At 57.4% G+C, this 20,604-nt stretch overlaps 1 protein-coding gene across 1 annotated transcript in view; it reads left to right on the top strand.

Annotated features, from left to right (window-relative positions):
* DSCAML1 (DS cell adhesion molecule like 1) overlaps window positions 1-20,604 on the top strand; it is a 348,259-nt gene that overhangs the window by 255,230 nt on the left and 72,425 nt on the right. Inside the window, exons 7-11 of the mRNA XM_027036614.2 lie at window positions 1,059-1,355; window positions 3,015-3,287; window positions 13,009-13,287; window positions 13,691-13,810; window positions 14,685-14,861. Of these exons, the coding sequence (XP_026892415.2) occupies window positions 1,059-1,355; window positions 3,015-3,287; window positions 13,009-13,287; window positions 13,691-13,810; window positions 14,685-14,861 (1,146 nt within the window). The remainder of the gene's footprint in view (window positions 1-1,058; window positions 1,356-3,014; window positions 3,288-13,008; window positions 13,288-13,690; window positions 13,811-14,684; window positions 14,862-20,604) is intronic.

Genomic DNA, 20,604 nt, shown 5'->3' on the forward strand with positions numbered 1-20,604 from the left:
GAGAGTTCAGGAAAGGAAGTGGTGGCAGGGTGGGGGGGGGGGGGTTGAGACGCTGTGACCCCTAGTGCGGAGTCCCAGGCTCTGCCAGGCGCCAGGCTCTTTCCATATTTTAGGTAAAAGTCTCCCCCGGAAATGGAGCTGGGGACTGGCAGACCAGATTAACGTCAGCATCTTAGTGTGAAATGTGGGTGGGATGTAAAACACCATGTTACATTTGCCTTACCTTCTTCTAAATGTTTGTTTCGGTTTTTACTTGCTAAAGTGCATAACACGTACTTTAATCCTTTAAAACGAGCCTGTGTGGAAGGATGGCCAGGTTCAGGAATTACGTGCCTCCTGTTCCATGGAGGAAGGTAGGGCGGCAGGGTTGATTGTCCTGCCCAGGGTTACGGAGCTAGCCAAGACTTAAGTTCCAGCCACACACATGCACCAGTGCCTCTGGGCAGCAGCTAAGCCTCAAACTTCAGGCTCTTTGCTAACAGGACCACAGCACCCCAGCTCCCACCTGCTGGAATGAGGGCTGGAATCAGACTCTGCGGGTCTGGCCCAGTCAGGTCCTAGTTCCAGACGGGGTTCTTGAGCCCCGTCGTCTTTACTAATGCAGGGAGGCGAGAGGCAGAAAAAGAAAAGGCGACAGGAGCTGACATTCACTGAGCGCTTACAAAAGCGCCCTGCAAAGCATCTTTAACGCAGTTGTCCGTTTCGACCTCCCAACATCAGTATGAGGAGGGTAGAGTGGCTGTCCCCAATATCTCCATCCTCCACAGATAAGAAATGGGAAGATTCAGAGAAGTTGAGCAGCTTCCCCAAAGACACAGAGCTCACGAGTGGCTGCAGGAGGATTCAAATCCAGGAGTCCTGAATCGTGGGCGGTAGTAATGGGCACGTCACAGGGCTGTGTGGATAGCACATGAGTCGGTGTCCATGGGAGCTCTGTCGTGATCATTGTCGTCAGCATCCGCTTTGTCTCCTCCCCTTCTGCCAGGGCGGGGTGGCCTGGCTGGCGGTCTCTCTGTGGCTCCGTGACCCTCAGCGGGGGGGCTCCTCTCTCCCTGCAGATGGCACGCCCCGCATTGTCTCGTCCTTCAGCGAGAAGGTGGTCAACCCCGGGGAGCAGTTCTCGCTGATGTGTGCGGCCAAGGGCGCCCCGCCCCCCACCGTCACCTGGGCCCTGGACGATGAGCCCATCGTGCGGGACGGGAGCCACCGCACCAACCAACACACCATGTCCGACGGCACCACCATCAGCCACATGAACGTCACGGGCCCCCAGATCCGCGACGGGGGCGTATACCGGTGCACGGCGCGGAACTCGGTGGGCAGTGCTGAATATCAGGCGCGAATAAACGTAAGAGGTGCCTGTCTACATTTAAATATCAGAATAGGCTTTTGAGTTCCTTTGCCATCTCTGTGGTTACCATCATTCTTGTGGTGATTAGTACTTATTATTAACTGTCATTTTGATTTTAGTAGAGGTCTCTCTCCTCTCTTTCTCCCCTCTTACCTGCCCTCCACAACCCCATCATCCTTGTGTGTGTGGGGGGGGGGGGGTACGGTCACCCCCACCCTTTGCATTCTTGTCCCCTCCTCCTCCCCCTTCTCCTCCTCCAGTGGGACCTATCCCCTACCCCAACCCTCCCCATCAAGACTCTCTGGCCCCGGGTACACGACACACCCCATAGCAACCACCAGCCCTACCAGGGCCTTGTAAGGACAAGGACAAGGATGGGGCAGTGGGGCCAGGCTTGACCTTTGATGGGGGTGTCCATCAGAGCTGTGCTCCCAGCGTCCTCCCACTGAGCCGGCCCTCGAATGCTGCAGGAGGCGTAAGCAGCCGGGAGCAAGCACACTGTCTTCCCCCCCAGTTTGCCGTCCCCTCTTCCCCACCGAGGCCCAAGCCATCAAGAGCGGGAAGCTCAGGCTGGGCGGGGGTGCCCCGTGGCAGACACCCCCAGGAGTGGGGGAAGCAGTCCTCAGATGATCATCCCCATATCTCAGCTCTCCAAGTCACTGTGGTGACAAGGGCCCCCTCAGAAGCTTTGCAGCCCTGTGGGTGAGACGGTCCTCATCTGGCCCCTCCAGGGACTCCTAACCCAAGGGCACAGGAGGAGGAGGAGGGAGGAGCACGGGTGGCTGCCATGGGCACAGGAAGGAGAGCAGCGGTTCCCACTAAATTCACCTGTGTCAGGTCTCCAACCCCCCACATGAGAAAGGTGGGCTCCCATTGGCCACCCTCCTGCCTTCTTCACATGGGAAGGCTTAGAGCTACAGGGTCCCGGGATCCCCTGGTCCAGTCCCTTGTCTTCTCAGGAGGCACCTGAAGCTTGGAGTTTCTGGTACCCACTCCAGCATTGACCCTGCCTGGTGGCCTCTGAGCCCTCTTTACCACTCCCACATTGCCACCTGCCTGGCAACCCAGCTGAAGACACCCCCTCCCCACAGTCAGTGTGATCAGAGCCCCTCATTTAAGGCCCCTTCTCAGGGACCCACAAAATGCACTTAACCTGTTTGGAAAAAAGTCATCGGCTCATCCAACGAAGACCTTCCTACTGTCCTTTAAATATATAACGTATACAAGATCCTTTTTGGTTCCAGACCATGATGAGCAAGTTGAATGAAAATAGCCAAATCTTCACATGTCCACTGGGACCCCCAAATCTGAATCTTGTAAATGAGGACCCGTCCTCCCGAGTCCCGGTCACTTCCTGCCAAGGCTTCCCTTGGCTCACACACCCCGTCCCATCAGAGGGATGGATTCTGGTCCCAGGCATGAATGGAGCGTGTCTGTTTGCACCTCTTTGAAGCTAGTAACGGGGAGTCCTGGAGGGACCAAGACTGCCCCCGCCCCGGTCCAGCCTCTGCCTTGAGCCTTGCAGTAAAGGCTCCCCTCCCTCCCCCCCCGAATTTCCATCCCCCGATAGTTTCAGAGCCAAGCGACTGAGAAGAGAGTCCCAGGGCAGCTTCCGGCTGTCCCTGGCTAACCACACCCCCTGTCCCTCCTGACTCCTGCCCAGGCCCCCCCAGCATCCGGGCGATGAAGAACATCACAGCTGTCGCCGGGCGGGACACCCTTATCAACTGCAGGGTCATCGGCTACCCCTACTACTCCATCAAGTGGTATAAGGACGCCCTACTGCTGCCCGACAACCACCGCCAGGTGGTGTTCGAGAACGGGACCCTGAAGCTGACCGATGTTCAGAAGGGCATGGACGAGGGCGAGTACCTGTGCAGCGTCCTCATCCAGCCCCAGCTGTCCATCAGCCAGAGTGTCCACGTGGCCGTCAAAGGTAGGCCCCCTCCCCAGACCCAGAGACCACTTGGTCACCCAGGACTGTGGGTTGCCTCCCTGGCTGGGTGCTCAGGCAGTCCTGAGTCAGTGGAAGGTGGAGGAAGAGAGAGTCCCGACCGGGTGTTTGGGAGAAAGGGGGCAGCGTGGAAGATTGGAGGGAGACAGAGAAGGTCAGGAGTACCTGTGCACCTAGGATCCCTCCGCAGTCTACAGGACAATGCGGGTCTGATCCATGAGGTGTGAGGGGCGGGGGGGGGGGGACAGTGACACACAGAGAGGGGCCTGGTCACCGTCTGGACGAGAGGCGCTGGGCAGAGATGGTGGGAAATGGGGAGCCACATGACGTCAGCAGGGAGCCAGCGAGAACTCAGTCCAACAAGCGGGGGCGAGAGGCAGGAGCCAGGAGAGCAGAAGAGGCAGGATGCTGGTGGAGGGGACACATAGTGGGCGCCCTGACTCCCTCCTGGGGCACAGCTTGGCCAGCTCAGGCTGCTTTTACGGGACCGGCCGGTAGCTTCCACCTGCTAACGCCGCTTGAGGTCTACAAAGCACCGCCTGGGACTTTGGAAACCTCCTCCAGCCCAGGCCCTTCTTTCTCACTCGGTTGGGATACGTTTTATGCAAGGGTACTCAGCACAGTGTCTGGTCCCTGGTGGCCGTTCAGGAAATGCCTGTGGATTAAGTGAACGGATGAACCGAACTAAGGAAAGGAAGGAACGTGTGAGTAACTGACGACTGTCCCCTTGGCTCTGGGGCCGTGTGGGTGTGTGGACGAAGCGCCCTCCCAGATACGTTCTTTGGAACTCCCAGGCCTGGAGACTTTCTGGGCAGTGAGTGGGAGCAGGGGGGCCTGGTTGCTCGGGGACAGGATAGGGAAGTGGGTCCTGCCAGGCCTGGCTGTGGAGGGGTCTGGAAAAGCCAGGCGGCTGGGCTGGGAGGACAGAGTTGGTGATTGGCTGAAATGGTTAAGGGTCAAGGTGGGTTCGAGCACTGGGAGAGCCTGAGGCTCTGGGAGCACAGAGATGTCACCTGGGGCTCCACGTGGGAGGCAGGAAAGAAGCGCTGTGGTCTCCGGGCCACCATCCGGGTCTCCAGCCCCAGACGGCAATCTTGGTCGTAATAAGACAGCTATCACTGTGGGGGGCCCATCGCACCCCAGTCACTGTGGCCGGATGCCCTCCTTGCTCTGTTTCATTTAACCCCACCCCTGCCCACTTGTCTAAGGCAGGTACCATCTTATCCCCAATTCCCAAGGCGGAAAAGGCCGAGGGGCGCCAAGAAGTACGTAAACTGTCATCTGGAACCAAAATTTTGCCCGGGCCTGTGTAACTCCAGGCCCCGGGCTCTCACCCAGAGCTGGGGGGAGGGCAGACGGGGAGGAGGGAACATTGGCCCCACTCCACCTCAGGAATAAAGAAAGAGGACTTCTGGGACCCCGAGAGGAAGTCTGAAAGAGAGAGGAGGTCCCTGAGGGTGCTGAGAGCCCCTGTCACCTGGGCATCTGTGTCACCCCAGGGCAGCAGGGAGGGGAGGCCCCCTCTGTATCCCATGGGACACATGAACCAGGAGAGGAAAGCTGGTGTGGCTCCCGGGGCCCATTGGCAGGAAGAAATGGCAGGGGGGGTGGGTCCCGGCCTAAGGAGGGACCCGGGCACAGGGGAAGGCCGCAGTGGGTCCCAGACTTCTGGAGCGAGATCGAATAAAGGCTTTGTCGACAGGAAGAGGGAAGTCTGGGCGAAAGAAGAATCTGGGGAGACAGACACATTAAGTTGTGACCCCTTCCAGAATCGGTGGTAATGGCAGATCCGGGTAGAAATGTCTGGTGGACAGCCAGAAAACTGAACAGTAGCAGCAAAAGTCGTGGTCAATACCTCTCTCCCTTGCTCCTTGTCACCGGGGCTCATGCTCGTCAATGCACAGGGACCGTGTCACATACATCCTTGTGCACCCACCACCTGTCACAGTGCCAGACGGTGAGCATTTCCCCAACTGCGACGGAGACAGGAGCCTGGGTTGGAGTAGCTTGCCGGGAAGCCTCACGTTGTGCCCCGGGAACGATGGGGCTGTGGCCAGTTCAGGCCCGGGGAGGTGACAGGAGACCTTGACGGCATGGGCCTTCCGCCTCCCTGCCTCCTGCCGCTGCACCCCAGCTAGACTGAGGGGCACCCCGGCCCCGCCTCAGCCTAATGCCTCTGCCCGGGTTGGGGCCTCGTGCTGGCGGGAGCCTCACCCCCCACCCCCCACCCCAGGCCACATCCCCAGCTTGGTGGCCGCTGAATACAGCACAGCCTGCCTACCCCCTCCCAGCATCCAGGGCGGCCGTATCCATTTCCGTTACACGCAGTGGACCGAGAGTTTACATTGTAAACATCACATATTAAAACATCTAACCTTTGCTCCACTCCCTTCGCCCGCCCGCACCAGTGAGCATTTGGCCGGGTTTGTTGGCTTAAAAAAAAAAAAAATAACAGGGCTCCAGTGAGCCTCGGAGTACGCCGAGCATCCTGAAAGCTGCTTCTGCTCATCAATTATTCAACCCCATTCAGGGAGCGATCAGTCCTAATGAATTGAATCTGATGCATTCCGTCTCAGCGACTCTCTGGGCCTGTTGTGATTGTGCTGAGCGACAAGAGGAAAGTGAGTGTGTGTGTGTGTGTGTGTGTGTGTGTGTGTGTGTGAGAGAGAGAGAGAGAGAGAGAGATACTAGAGGGCAGAGCCCATGCACCAGGCACGTGTGTCCCCCACACCCAGCACAAAGCCTGGCATTCATCAAACAGGGCATGTGTGTGTACAGAGTAGGGACACATGTGCACACATTCCCTCTTCCCCGCCCTCACAGTCTGAAAATCCAGCCCTAGGAGGGGTGTGTCGTCCCTTGTTTTCTCTCCAGACCAAGAAGCAGCATTTGTGTGAGGGGCTCCGGGACGCCAGGCCCCTGCCACTCTGAAAGCTCCGGCCCTTCACCCTCCCACCCCCTGGCTCCCTCCCCCCACCTCATTAGAATGCACTTTTGCAGAAGAACCCATCAGAGCTGATTAGGAGCACACGGCTTGATTAGCTGATGTGCTGTTCCAAGAGCTACTCGAGGAGGAAGGTGGAGGCGGTGGCCCTGGGTGTGGAACCTCCACGACGTGAGTCTGGGTGAGGAGGGACAGGCCCAGAGGCGGCACTCTGCCCGCTGCTGCGACCCGGCTGGGACACGCATCCCGCTCAGAGGATCAGAGCAGAGACCCGGAGTGTAGACGAGGGCAAGGCGGAGGTGGGACAGGGCACCGGATGCGTGGGATCGAGCGGAAGTCGCTCCCGCCCCCCGCCTCTCTGTGGGGCCATGGGCTCTCTCTGTGGGGAAGGGGCAAAAACCCATGCTGCTCCATGAGCTGGAACAGCAACCGCTGACACCATTCCCTCTGGGACTGCTTGTATTCTGATGAATTTTTCAAACGCTGGGCTGAGAGCATAACACACCAGACACGCATGCACACACATGTGCAGACATCTTTGTGCACGCGTGTGCACGCGTGTGCTTATTAGCACATACTGTACGCGTGTCCGTGCAACAAATGTGCACACACGTAGGTTAATATACATTAACCTGTCCACCCTTGCAGGCGCATACACACACGCACACGCACACATGCACGCACGCTGGCAGCCACACGTGCACAAATGTTTGCTCTGCCCCTACCCTCCCGTCAGGCATCATTCCTGAGCCACGAAAGGTGGCTGTAAGTGGAACCAGATGAAATATTGCCCGAGTCCGCCTACCATGGCCCAGCGAGGTGGGAGGGCCGAAGGGAGAGAGTGAGGATCTGGTGCCCGTGACACTGGCTGGCGGGGGGAGAGCAGGGCTGCAGGGAAGGCAAGTGCTTGTCTCTGGGCATCCAGAGACATCCTTGGCAGGATGCTAAGAGGAGGGCACATAGATCCAACCTAGATTTGATGTCTTTAGGGCCCCCTGTAGCTGAAAAATAATGTAGCATAAAAGCATCTCTGGGCACGCGGGCTGAATGTTTAATTAACTAAGAAGGCAGGCTGCAACTGGGGCTCCTTGGCTCTGGCTCAGTGAGAGAACATCTCCATCCCCAAATCTGAGCTTCTGAGGGCCTTTGGAACGAAAACAAGGGCATAAGGGGCTTTCTGCCCATGCTAAGCAAGGCCGGGACCAGAAGATAGTACCAGGTCCCCGTGGAGAGCTAACAGGAAAGGACACCCACATACTCTCATTCCCAAATGCCCCTGCTCCCCGCCCACACTCAGTCTGCCCCCCGCTGCTCTAACCAGTGCCTGCCACGTGTTTGGAGCTTTTGGAAGAGGGCCCCTTCTACCTTCGTGAACGGGTTGGGGGTTTCTGTGATCACAGGGTGGGGCTTAAGAAAGAGCCAGTCACCTAGCCACTTGCCTGCTATCAGCAGAGGCGGAGGTTTGGAAGGAACCCACCAGCATCCACAGGAAGGGGACAGGGCAGGTTCCACAGGGGCAGATAGCCCAGTGGCACTTGGGAGAAGGGGGCATCAAGAAAGCTGCTGCCGGTGGCCCTATCCCTCAGCAGAGGGGCCCTGGCACATAGGAGCAAGCGTCCTCCACTGGACAGAGCTCAAGATGCTGACAGTGGTCAGGGTGATGACGGTGATGTGGAAACAGCATCTACTGATTCAGTGACATTTATTGTGCTGCCTCTTGATTCTGGGCAGTATCCTAGGAACACAGCTGTACTCAAGACAGACAAAAATCCCTGCCCTCAGGGAGCTTCCATTCTGGCGGGCAAATGGAAAATGCATAACGTGTGTAAAAGATGCCCCGTGTCAAATAGGGAGCACGGATGAGAGTGCCAAAGGGAGGGGGGAGTGGTTTGCGATTTTAAATAGGGTGGTCAGGGGAGGCCTTCCTGAGAAGAGAGGGTTGTGGGGCAAAAAACACGGAAGCGAAGTTATTATTATTCCTAAAATATAGAGGCTTTAGAGATTACTTGGCCCAACTCCTCCACTTTTCCCATGAAGAAACTGAGGCCCGGGGGCAGAGGCAGGGTGATGGTGGGGAAGTGACTGGCCTCTGATCACTTACACGGAAAGCGGAGTCTGGCCCCCAGCTGCTAGGCGTGGCTCTCTCCCCATCTCCGGGCCGCAGAGGCACCCACTCCAACTTTCCCCGGTTTCTGCTCTCTGCTGAACAGGTGCAGTACATACGAAGGATCAGTCTCAAAGACAGATGATGAGAGGGGCGCCTGGGTGGCTCAGTCGGTTGGGCGTCCGACTTCGGCTCAGGTCACGATCTCGCGGTCCGCGAGTTCGAGCCCCGCGTCGGGCTCTGTGCTGACAGCTCAGAGCCTGGAGCCTGTTTCAGATTCTGTGTCTCCCTCTCTCTGACGCTCCCTGTTCATGCTCTGTCTCTCTCTGTCTCAAAAATGAATGAACGTTAAAAAAAATTTTTTTAAAAAAGATGGATGATGAGAGACACCATAGAGTGTTTACGGTCTGGGCCGGTGGTCAGCACACCCCTGTCTGTGCAACACTCCCAAGCAGCTGGCCATAAAGGCTTTATGGTGGCTGGACACCTCCTGGACCTGCCATGACCACTGTACCTCCCTAGCCACTTTGCCCTCTGGCCTCTTTGCCACTGTAGCACCTTGCTCCGGCCCTGCCTCTCTCAGAGCAGAGTCGCCCTCTTACCAAAGATGACTGTCGCCAGAGCAGGGCTTTCCTGAGACAGGACCGCGGGACACATGGTGTCTGTGTCGCCTACGTTTGGGCTGGGTGCTGGGGATATGCTGGGGCTCAGGGCCAGGAGGGGGGCCTTCACGCAGTCAGCACTCAAGAGGTCTCTGATCATTGCTGCCACAGAGGTGGTCACCACCCACCCCACCCCCCACCCCCGCCGTCGCTGAGGCTTGCTTTCCCAGAGGCAAAAATGGACACCCACACATTCGATTAGCTCATGCCCACCTCTGAGCGCTGGGGGAGACATTACGGACTCACAGGTCAGAAAGCAGCCCCACGTCAGCTCAGCTGCCCACGTACCCATCACAGGGCCCACACACACTGCTTCTCAGAGCCTCTCGCTCACAGGGCCCCTCCTGGTGGTCGGCGAGTCTGTGAAGGAGCCAGGACCCCTAGACTTTCTCTTCCTCCCGCTGCGCCTGCAGTTATGGGGGTATCGGAATAGTCGCCTGGAGCCAAGAAATTCTGTGAGCAGCTCTAGCCCCTAGCACTTTCACCGAAAGGTTCCTAAGGGGACACGTATCAACCACACCGTCGCACCTGTCCTGTTGGCCTGCAGCAGGGGCAAAGGGTGGAGGGGGGCCAGGAGCCCGCCCCCGATCTCTGGTGAGTTGTCTGGTCATCTGCCTCCCACAGGACATCTCTAGCCAGTGCATGTGAATGTCTAACCGCCCCCTCCCCCGATGGATATTGGCCACTGTCTCCTCCACTGGCCTCTCAGTAACCATCCACGTTGTTCCCGAAGGCCAGAAGGGAATGACAGCCCCCGGGTGGCCTCTGCCCCATGGCTCAGCCTTTCCCCTCTCTCTCACCCCATGTCCTTTTGACAGCAGGCGGGTCCTTTAACTCTCTGTCCAAATGCCACCTCTTCCGTGAGGCTGCGGTCACCCAGCCAGATGATATGTCTCGCTGCTCAGAGTTCAGCATCTGTATATTCCAGTGGGGCTTGTCCAATAATCACTGAGGGAAATATCCTGCCTTCCTTAAACGATGAGCTCCTGGGGGCTCTATCTGTATTTGAAGCATGTTTCTACTTCCCCCAGCCCACACAGAGCATAATAATGCCTTCACAGAGTAGGCATTTCATAAATATTAGATGAATTAGTTAATTAATGAATTAACCTGCCTTAGTAACTTGTTCCATTATCCAAATCCCTTCTTACTGAGAGAGACAGTCTTCCCCTTGCTTGAGCTAAACCTCCCTCCCTGACTTCAGTCTTTTGCTCTCTACTTGTTCTGTTCTCAGTGGAAAGGTAGCACTTGACCGCCCATCCCCAGGGCACAGTCCCTCAGACTGGACAACTCTCGGCCCTCTCCTCCCTTGGTGGAACCTCCCGGCACCTTGCTTTGTCCACACGTCCTCCTCCGCAGCCCGTCACTGCAGCCTGTCTCCCCTTGGTCATGTTCAAGTGTGCATAGGAGCCAGTTTTGGGGCTATGATAGCAAGGGCCTGACCCCCAGGAAGGACCAAGGGACAAGCTCGTGGCTCCAAAACCCCATAGCATAAGTGCAGCGTCTTGAGGAATGGCATAGAACCCCCGTCATTTTCTGGATGGACCCCTCTCCTGTGTTCTCCCCACCCCTTGCCCACCTGGCAGTTCAACTTCTAAAATCAACCCAGGAAATAATATCCGAACATACATTCATTCTTACCCCCCCCACACACACGCATTTTGCCAGGAATATCAGTCCTAGTTACTGCCCTAAAGGAGCTCCAGCCCCCCAGGGAAGGTGGCAATGCAAACCACCACCTCACCACCATGTGACAGCTGTCATGGTGAAGGTGCACACCGGGTGCTGCGGGCTCTGGCTTTGGGCCTCTGTGGGAAGGAGAACTGGACCAGGACCGGTTCTGTCTGGCCTAAGGAAATAGATTGGAGGCATATCAGGGTCTCTGCCGCGATTTCATCAAAAAGTCCAATGAGGCCAGAAGCCTCGGTCTGATCTCGGCACCCGAACAAGCCAGGGGGTAGGGCGGGAGATCAGCGGAGCTCAACAGAGAGACCTCTGGGAAATCTCAGCAATGGGCATTGGGCTGTTACCAGAGTCAGGGTTCTAGAGAAATCTATGTGGAGATACCCAAGGCCCAGCAAACTATCCAGAATACTGGGGCAAGGCCCCAACCCAGGGGAGACGGGGATGGGGAGATCCAGACGATGACCAAAGCCCCAGAAAACCTGGCTGGACTTTGGGCCTGGATGTGGGCCCTTGGTGGAGCACACGGTGGGAAATAAGGACAAATGCCCAGCGGTGTTCACCCAGGCACGAGCTAAGGGTGGGAGTGGTGGGTGTTCGTGGTGCATCGATGGAGCCCCTGTGGCCGGATAAAGGGTGAGGTGGGAGATGACATTGGGAAGGTTCGGTTAAAGGCCCGGCTGAAGGGTATGGCTCTATTCCCAGAGGTCATGGGGGCAATATCCCTCCTAAATGTCGCTTCCTCTGGACCTAGGCTCTTGATCAAGAACTTTCCGAGGGATCCAAAGGGCTGCCAAAGGTTATTCTATGCCCACACCAGGCCTCTCTGCTGTGGCGGCTCTCTGCCGAGCCCTGAGAATGTTTAGGGTGCAGGGAGGGCCTCCGGCATGCATAGGATGCTAACCCTCCTTTCCCCCCAGGGCTCGCCCTTGCTGGTGGCCACTGTGAGTGGGCCTAGCGTGGAAAGTGGCAGGCTTCCCTAGAGGGTGGGGCTGGTGCCTGGGAGAAGGCCAGAGGACTGTGGACAGCCTTGTAATTTAATTATTTGACTGCAGAAAGGAGATCTCATCTACTGGGTGCTCATCCTTGTTAAGCTAATTGTCTGTCTCCTTCTCTCCCTTCTCCCCCCACTTACTGGGGAAGTCACTGTGGCCTAATTGAGTTATCATAAAGATAATGGCTGGTGCTCTAGCCAGAGCTGAGAAAGGAGGATCCCTCTCACGGCAGCTCAGGCTCCAGACAGGCCCCACAGGGGCCAAGATGTGGGCGGTGGGGCGGGCTGGATCTCGGGGGATGGGGTGCGGGGAGAGGGAGGCTGCGTGGATGCCACTTAGCGGGACAAACAGCAAACTGCTTGCCTCACAAATGACAGGGCTCTCTCTCTGCTCCTCCCTGCCACCCAAAGGGAGCTCACGGATGAGACAAAAGGGTCATTGGGCTGGGCTTGTCTGGGCCTTTCTCAGAGAGGCATGCAGGCAGCATAAGGGAGAGAGCTTAGACTCTGAGAGCAGGCAGACCAGGTCCCAAATCCCACTGTCACCTCTTAGGAGCTGGATGACCCAGGGCACATTACTTCTCCATTCCGAGCCTCAGTTTTCTCGTCTGTAAACTGGAGACGGTTAAGCCCACACCACGTTATTGGTGGGAGGATTCGGTGAGAGGGTGAGCATAAGGCAGACGCAGCAACCAGTGACAAGGGCTTCCCCTCACCTGTGCTAACACTTGATGACAGCGGACAGGGCTGGGGCGGGTGACGGCACCTCAGCAGGAGGAGGCCAGCGGGCAGCACCCTGGGTTTAGGCGCACAGCTGTGGGGCATGCACAGGGGACAGTCTCAGAGCCACCCTTCCTCCACCCCCAACATCCGGGGCACAGCATCCCTGTCGACCCCAGGCCCCCAGAGAGCCGATGCATCTTTGGGATGAGAAAGTGACACAGGGCCATCGAGGAGCAGCAGGGCCATCAGGGTGAAAGCCCAAGCTGTGTCCACAGGCAGATGGGAATCAAGAGGCACGTGAATCATCACCAAATTCCGGGGAAAATCTGAGGATCAGGATTAATGCCGGCCAGCCAGTGCCCTACACAGAGACAGTGGGTGCAGGCCTGGGTGGGCAAGGGGATGGGCACCAAGGGACAGTGGCACCCCAAGGGATCCTGCGTGTATGGAACAAGGCCCTAGTGCCCCCGGGAACTCTGTTCCCAGCCCCAGGGTCAGGAGGAGTCGGGGTGGGGCAGGGAGCCGGTGCTGCTGGCCAGGCTGGGGCCAGAGGGGCTGGGGGCTGACAGCAGCAATCCCCCTTGCCTTCCCAGTACCCCCTCTGATCCAGCCCTTTGAGTTCCCACCTGCCTCCATCGGCCAGCTGCTCTACATCCCCTGCGTGGTGTCCTCGGGGGACATGCCCATCCGTATCACCTGGAGGAAGGACGGACAGGTGATCATCTCAGGTTCGGGCGTGACCATCGAGAGCAAGGAATTCATGAGCTCCCTGCAGATCTCCAGCGTCTCCCTCAAGCACAACGGCAACTACACGTGCATCGCCAGCAACGCGGCGGCCACCGTGAGCCGGGAGCGCCAGCTCATCGTGCGTGGTGAGCAGAGAGGCCGGTGGCGAGGGAGGGAGGGTCCAGCTCGGTCCGCTGCTGACAGTCTCTCTAGATTCAAGCTCTGAATCACGGGCTGAGGGAACGTTGGCTCCATTGGGAAGCCTTAGAGATCAAGAAATCCAAGTCTCTTACTTTCCGGTCCAGGACCCGGAAGACCCTTGGAGGAGGAGAAGACCCTTGTTCAGCTAGTCATTGACAGAGTCAGAGCTGGGGACTCAGGACTCCCGGTGCTCAGCAAAAGCCCTCAGCATCTTGGGTTTCAGAGCCGCCTGCTGCCGGCTTGATAATGGTCCAGACGGGGCTGGCACAGAATGGAAGGTACCCAAAGCTCTAGAAGACCCGTTAGAGACAGATGATCTGTTTCTCCCCGCCTTCCCTCTTTCCGCAGTGCCCCCTCGATTTGTGGTGCAGCCGAACAACCAGGACGGCATCTATGGCAAAGCTGGTGTGCTCAACTGCTCAGTGGATGGCTACCCCCCGCCCAAGGTCATGTGGAAGCATGCCAAGGGTGAGCCCCTGGCCAGCCAGCGTCTCCGAGCACGGTCAGGGAATGGGGAGAAGGGACTTGGGCCTGTTTCCTGCACACAACTCCCAGCCTTGGCGGGGGTGCAGAGGGGTGGCGGGAGCCGGGTTCTGAGCTTTAATGGGACGCCAGGCTATACTTGCTCTGGAGATTATCCTCAGCCACCCCTAGGGCTCTGCAGACCAGGAACGACGGTCGTGCCGACTCCAAATTTCCTCTTGTCCCCACCGATTGATCTCTCCCCTCCCCCCATCCAGCCCTAGAACTCCGCGTCTGCCTGCTTTCCCCAGCCCTCCCCACCCTGCCCCGGGGACCCAGAACCTCCTTGACTCCCGCTTGTCACCAGTCAACTTATTCTGGGACTATGGTCCTTCTTGGAGCCCTTCCTCTTCCTAGGGATACGTTTGGTATCTAGGTCCCATGCTAGCCTCTTGTTGTAGACCATGCCCATCACTGATACTGGGGGAATGGGGAGGAGGTACCGCAAAGCCCCCCTTGGAGGACGGCTGGCCTCTATCCAAAACCAGGCGACTGCCACTGGAGGGTTCCATCTTCCCTTTGCCTGTGGCCAAGCAGCCAGAAAACAACTCTTCCTCTCCAAGTGCAGCCCCGAAGTTCAGTGCCCAGGTGGGCATTGAGCTGAGGCCCCCAACTCCACCTCCTTACCTGAGAGCCGGGGCAGGGCCAGGCCTCTGTGAGGCTCTTCCTGTCGCCCAGAGGAGTCCTTCGGGGTGCCACAAAATAGGCCTAGAGCAGCAAGAGAAGGCCATGAGGGCATCCCTTGGGGCAGCCCTTCCCGACCCAGATGGTTTGCCCGCTCGCCCGGGCAACCAGCCCCCTAACGGCCGCCTCCTTCCAGGGAGCGGGAGCCCGCAGCAGTACCACCCGGTGCCCCTCACCGGCCGCACCCAGATCCTGGCCAACAGCTCGCTGCTGATCCGCCACGTCCTGGAAGAGGACATGGGCTACTACCTCTGCCAGGCCAGCAACGGCGTGGGCACCGACATCAGCAAATCCATGTTCCTCACCGTCAAGAGTGAGTCCTGCCCACACGCGGACTTCCCAGCCGCCCCCCCCCCCCCCGACCACAGGCCGGGGCCCGTCTCTGCACCCACCCAGCCTCCCAGCCCGGCTGCCACTGTTCCAGATGTGGGCGGGAGGCAGGGAGGGAGGGAGGGCTCCCGGTCGGAGGTGCACTCGGGACCCCCGCTCATCTAAAACAAGGTCCTCTCCCCGAACAGCCCCAGCTCACTCCACTGCCGTCGTGGTAAGCTCCTGGTTTGCTGAACCCGAGTACCGGGTCACATTCTGTGCGCTTTGCTACACAGGTTGGCAGTTCCAACTGCACGATCCTATCAAACACTTAACTTCTGCCGCCCAATACATACCTGCTGTGCGTAACATGTCTGTGGCCTAGAAAGGAGGATACCTCATACACAGTGTGGGGGAAAGGCCTGTGGGCGGAAAACCTTGGGCTCCGAGTCCTACGGGATGAGCCTTGGGACCTTGGCCAGGTCACCTCACCTGTCTAGGCTCCAGCTTCTTCCCTGGGCCTGAGGTTTATTTCCAGCCCACCCACCCGACCACACTGTCTGAGTAACACGGGAACTCATCACAGAAAGGGGAAGATAGTGGGGGAAAGCCAAAAGAGCAACAAGACGCATCACTAGATGCTCTATGGTTTCCAAATCCCCGGACCTAGAGCTGGCCTCGTGGGCCTTGGAAGCCCAGAATATTCCCGAATTCAGTCAAGTCACCCAGATATTCCTACCAGACGAGCCTATCCCTTGACACTCGTAGGGGTCTGTATCATGGGCCCCCAGGTATCGTGTCAGGGGAACAGTGTCCATCTGGCTCTGGGTCGGGCAACGGACCGTGGGCCACGAGGGACAGCGGTGGGAGCCTGTGTTGTAACACCAGACCGAAGCCAAGTGTGAGTCTGGGCGCCACGTTGTACTTATTGTGACCTTGACGAGCTTGCCTGGCCTCGCCGTACCTCATTTTCCCCGACAGAGAAGATGAAAACTGTGGTAGTACCTTTGCCTGTTACGTTCCGTGTCGAGCGTGCATCCGATAACATGTGTCAAGCAGCCAGTATGGTCGCTGGCCCCCGGCACGCTGCGGAAAACTTAGCAGTTTTGTTATTCGTACTAACAGTCCCTGCGGGGTAGGTGTGGGAATGACTGCCCGGTGTGGGGTCCCCCGGCTGAGGATCATAGCTTCTTTATCGCCTGCCGGCGCCCGTGTTCAGCTCAGCACAAGACAGGGGAGCCCCAGCGATCGATGCTCAGGGAGCTCTGAGCGCCGGAATCCCCGCCCTGGGGAGCTGCTTCCTCACACTATCAAAAAGCACTTTGTCCTTAATAACACCAGGCAATCAATCTACATCCCTCAGCCGGGGAGGACGTCACTAATTCTGCCTGCGTGAGGTGAGAGGAATAGCAGGCTCCTTCTGGAACCATCCTTGGTATTCGATCCTTATCTCGCCGCTGTCAGAGGCAGAGAGGAGGGAGCCCAGACCCTTAGGCTTCCCCCGCCCCCTTTTTGCCCTTGTTTTCTCTAAACTAGGGATCCTACCAGACGAGCCTGGCTGTGGCTTCGTGGCGCATGGTTGGCGGGACAAGAGGGACCTGGGTGATGGATGATGCGGCAGTCAGGAGGCGGGCTGTGTGAGGAGACTCAGTTCACGTCAGGCCGTCCCTGGTGTCCTGGGGGGGGGGGGGACCCTGAGCAACTCCCCTCCCCTCCCAGGGCCTGCATTTCTTCTGTGCTGTCCGCACTGCACAACCCAGGAAGCAGCTATGTGACACCCAGAGATACTCAGAGGAAGCACATTTTGTAAATCCAGCCTTGTGAGCATGTGCAACACAAAATCACACACACACACACACACACACACACACACACACACACACGGACCTGCTCCCTAATCTCAGCCGCCTTGTCGCTTTCCTTTGCTTCCTTCCACAGTGAGGCACACGCACATGCCTTTCTCACATCTGCTGTCTCACCAACACCTCGGGTCACATTTTCCCGCTTGCCGCACCTCCCTCCCCACCGCCTGTGAGTCGGTCTGTCAGCACCTCCTCACACAGCCTCTGCTCCGCCACCGCCCTCAGCCGCCAGGCTGCCTTCCAGCTGTGCCGTCTCACCCCCCTCGCGCTCGCGTGCTCCTCAGATGGCCTTTTCCTGACACGCTTTCTGTGTCGCAGACGCCCCCTTGTCTCCCATGCTCCCCAGTGACCTGCCCCAGCCATGCCGGGGGCCCGTGTGCTGCCCCGAATGCCAGCAAGACAGGAGGCGCAGGGCCAGGGGCAACTGAGGCCCGAGGGCAGTGGGTATGGGCGGACTGAGCGCGGCAGGGCCTCTGTCTGGGGCTGGAGGGTCTGTCTACCCTTCTGCAGCAGCCCGAATCACGCTACATACACACTACTCAGCTGCCGGAAGATTACCTGTGACAGAGTGACAATGTTGAGGAAGGGGGGTGCGCGCTGGGGTGGGGCACGGGTGTTCCCAGTTTTCTTCGGGGACTGTCTCTGAGCTAAACCCTGCTGCGTGTACACAGCCATACTGTAGCCATACAGGTAGCCGACCCCCAGCTACTCCCCTCGCACGTCCCCCCGTGCTGCTCCGTCCTTTCCTCCTCTGTTCTCCCTGGGCCTTCTCCCATCTCCCCGCTCTGACTTCAGCTAAAAGGGCCCTGGAAGCTAAAAGAGCCGGGCGCATGGGTCATCAATGAGATTGCTGGAGGGCAAGCCATTCCCAGCCATCCCTGACCCATCTCGGACACAGCACCACCAGTGCTCCCCCCACCCACTTGCAGAGCTGGCCACAGAGACCTGCCATTTCCAGGCCTCCCTCAAAGCCCATTTCCAGGCCAGCCTCAGTGCCTCTAACACACTCGAGAAAATGTTGACCCAATATGGCTCCACCTTATCAGACCTCACGCTTTTTTATTGACCTTAATCCCACTTTAGACGAAAAGAAAGTAAACACATCAAAGGGACATACGTTATAAGAAGCTTCATTTGTGGCTGGTTTCTGTTGGGAAGTGTCTACACCATGGACCCCTACAGTTTCCAATGATAACTCAGTAGATCTCCACTGAGCACTCACTAAATACATCAATAAAACTCTGTGACTACGAGCATAGACTTTAGAACCAGACAGATCAGGGTTCGAATCTCAGGTCTGCCCCCTGAGAGCTATGAAGTCTTGGACAGTGATCCCTGCAAGCCCCAATTTCCTCCTCTCTAAGTCTGAGGTTACAATACTTTTTATTCATCAGGAAGGTTCACACGAGACGTGCGCTCACAGCAATCGATACAGTACGTGACACAAAATACGCACACGATAATCGTTAGTAATCATTAGTTTTAGGTGCTGAAAATCGAGTGATGAGTAAGACACCGTTGCTGCTTTCGGGGAATTTGGAATCTTGAGGAGGAGGTAGACCTATACCCCAAATGACTATAGTGCACAAAATAAATGCCTCCAAAGGCTGCAAAGTGATACAAAGAGAATCAGGGATGGAGAAATCAATTTTAACTTTGGGGTGAACGAGGGAGTGTCAAGAAGGGCTCCACAAAAGCAAGAGTCTCTAAGTGGGGCTGGAAGAACACAAGGATTCTGGCAGGAACGGATGGCGGTGGAGGTATCCCATGCCAGAGGAAAAGGCATAGCGCGGGGCATGGAGGCAACGAAGGCCACAAGTGTCGTCTGCTGAGCTGGAACTTAGGTGCCTGCCACACACTGGAAGGAGGAAGGACAGGGAAAATGAAATGCCAGGTGCTTGTGGTTTTTGGAAGCTAGGTATTTTCTTTCTAAGTAGCATGGGCTTTTTTTTTTTTTTTTTATGTTGATTCACTTTTGAAAGACAGAGAGAGACAGAGCACAAGCAGGGGTGGGGCGGAGAGAGAGGGGGACGCAGGATCCGAAACAGGCTCCGGGCTCTGAGCTGTCAGCACAGAGCCCAATGCGGGGCTCGAACCTGAGGACCGCGAGATCATGACCTGAGCCCAAGTCGGACGCTCCGCCGACCGAGCCACCCAGGCGCCCCAGTAGCATGGACTTTTGATGGGAGTTGGCATTCCAGAGCTGATGCTTGTAGGATTGCCATGCAGAGCCTATCCTCAGGGCCCTGGGTTGCTAAGGGCATGTTAGAGTGGGCAGGTGGTTTTCCAACCCCCGGACATCCTTGTTGGCAACCAACCGGGCCCTCCTGGCCCCCAGAGTGCTGGTGTGAGCTAAGCCCGTGATTGCCTGAGCGTCCAGGCCAGTCTTGCCGCTTTCACAAGGCCAGCACTTAATAGTTTCCAAGGTTCTTCCCATGCCTTGCCTGTGAGGTCAGCAGGCAAAAGCTCCTTCTTAAAGAAGGTAGGGCACTGGATCAAGGTCACTGGCAGATACAGTCCCAGCTGAGACCAGAGCTTGCCTCTGTGGACTCATGGTTTGGTAGAAAGAGCAAAGATCTGGAGCCGGAAGACCGGATGCTGGTCCTGGCCCCGTGACCCACCAGCCACGTCTCCAAGAGCCACCCCTTACCGCCTCTGAGCCTCGGTTTTCTCGTCTGTACAAGAAGAGGCCCACACGAGCAGCTAGTCGCTAACCGATCCCAACGTCCTCTCCAGCTCAGACGATCCATGACTCCAGCAGTGTGCACATGGTCCTTTCGGGACACCAGACCTCCTCCCAGAACTTGGTTGAATAAATGCAGTTAACAGAAGAAAATACCACATCCAGCTACCTTTTATCTCCTTTTTAAAATGCAAAAGAGAGAGAGACATAATGACCAAAAGGAGGAGGAGGAGGAGGCAATCCCTGCTCCAGCGGGCGCACAGGAAAAAAAAAATAAACCATCTTCAAAGGGAATGCTTTATGGAGAGGCAGGTACAAAGCCAGGCTGCTTAGTCTGGAGTGCAAGGGGCTGCTTGTGTTTTGATGTCGTGCCACCACACGGCAGTGCCTCCCTGGACTCAGAAGCCCTCTTAGGCAGCAGGTTACCTGATTAGACAGGTTCCGTTATATCCCCCAGACTCCCCTCCACTTTGTAAAGGCTCCAGTGATTGGGCCAAGGCAGAACCCATGGCCAATTAAACCCATAAGGGCTCTCTGTTTGGTCTGAGTTTTGATTTGTTTGTTTAGCAAAATGTCAGACCAATTAAAGCCAGATCCAAGAGCCCTCCACAGGCACACACCCAGCCGCAGAGTCACTGGAAGGCAGGAGAACAGAGAATGGGGCCCAAGTGGGGACTGGAGGAGTGGAGGGAGCCCACCCGGGGAAGGGGGGTCCCAGGCCTGGGTAGCGGTTGACCGTTGGTGCAGTACAGAGGGCGGGATGCAAAGTCTGGTGTATCCAATGACCCGAGATGGTCCTAATTTCAAATTTGCCCAAAGGAAAGACTTTCTTGTCGGGCAGAAGCAGCACCTCCCACAGACCCAGTGACTGGGGCTCCGGCTCTAGAAGGGCTCCTCAGCCCTCAGAGCCCCTGCCCCTCCCACAGGGCAAGGAGTCTATGGCCAAAGGAAATGACTCCCCAGAGCCCCCAACTCCCTTTCTGGACCACATTCCAGGGAATGCCCTGAGCTGACTTCTAGGATCTTCCACAGTGTCTTCCTCAGTCTGTCCTCCCAGGGACCTGACTCCCTGCCAGCAGCATGACCCCAAGGCCTGAGGGACGGCTGTTTGCAGGGCACGCAGAAGGCCCCGGGACGTGTGGATTGGGATGTCCGCACACATACTCAGAAGGACCCTCACTGCACACAAGAAGAAACAGGCA

This window comes from Acinonyx jubatus, chromosome D1, assembly GCF_027475565.1.
Source record: "Acinonyx jubatus isolate Ajub_Pintada_27869175 chromosome D1, VMU_Ajub_asm_v1.0, whole genome shotgun sequence".
NCBI classification, from domain to species: domain Eukaryota; kingdom Metazoa; phylum Chordata; class Mammalia; order Carnivora; family Felidae; genus Acinonyx; species Acinonyx jubatus.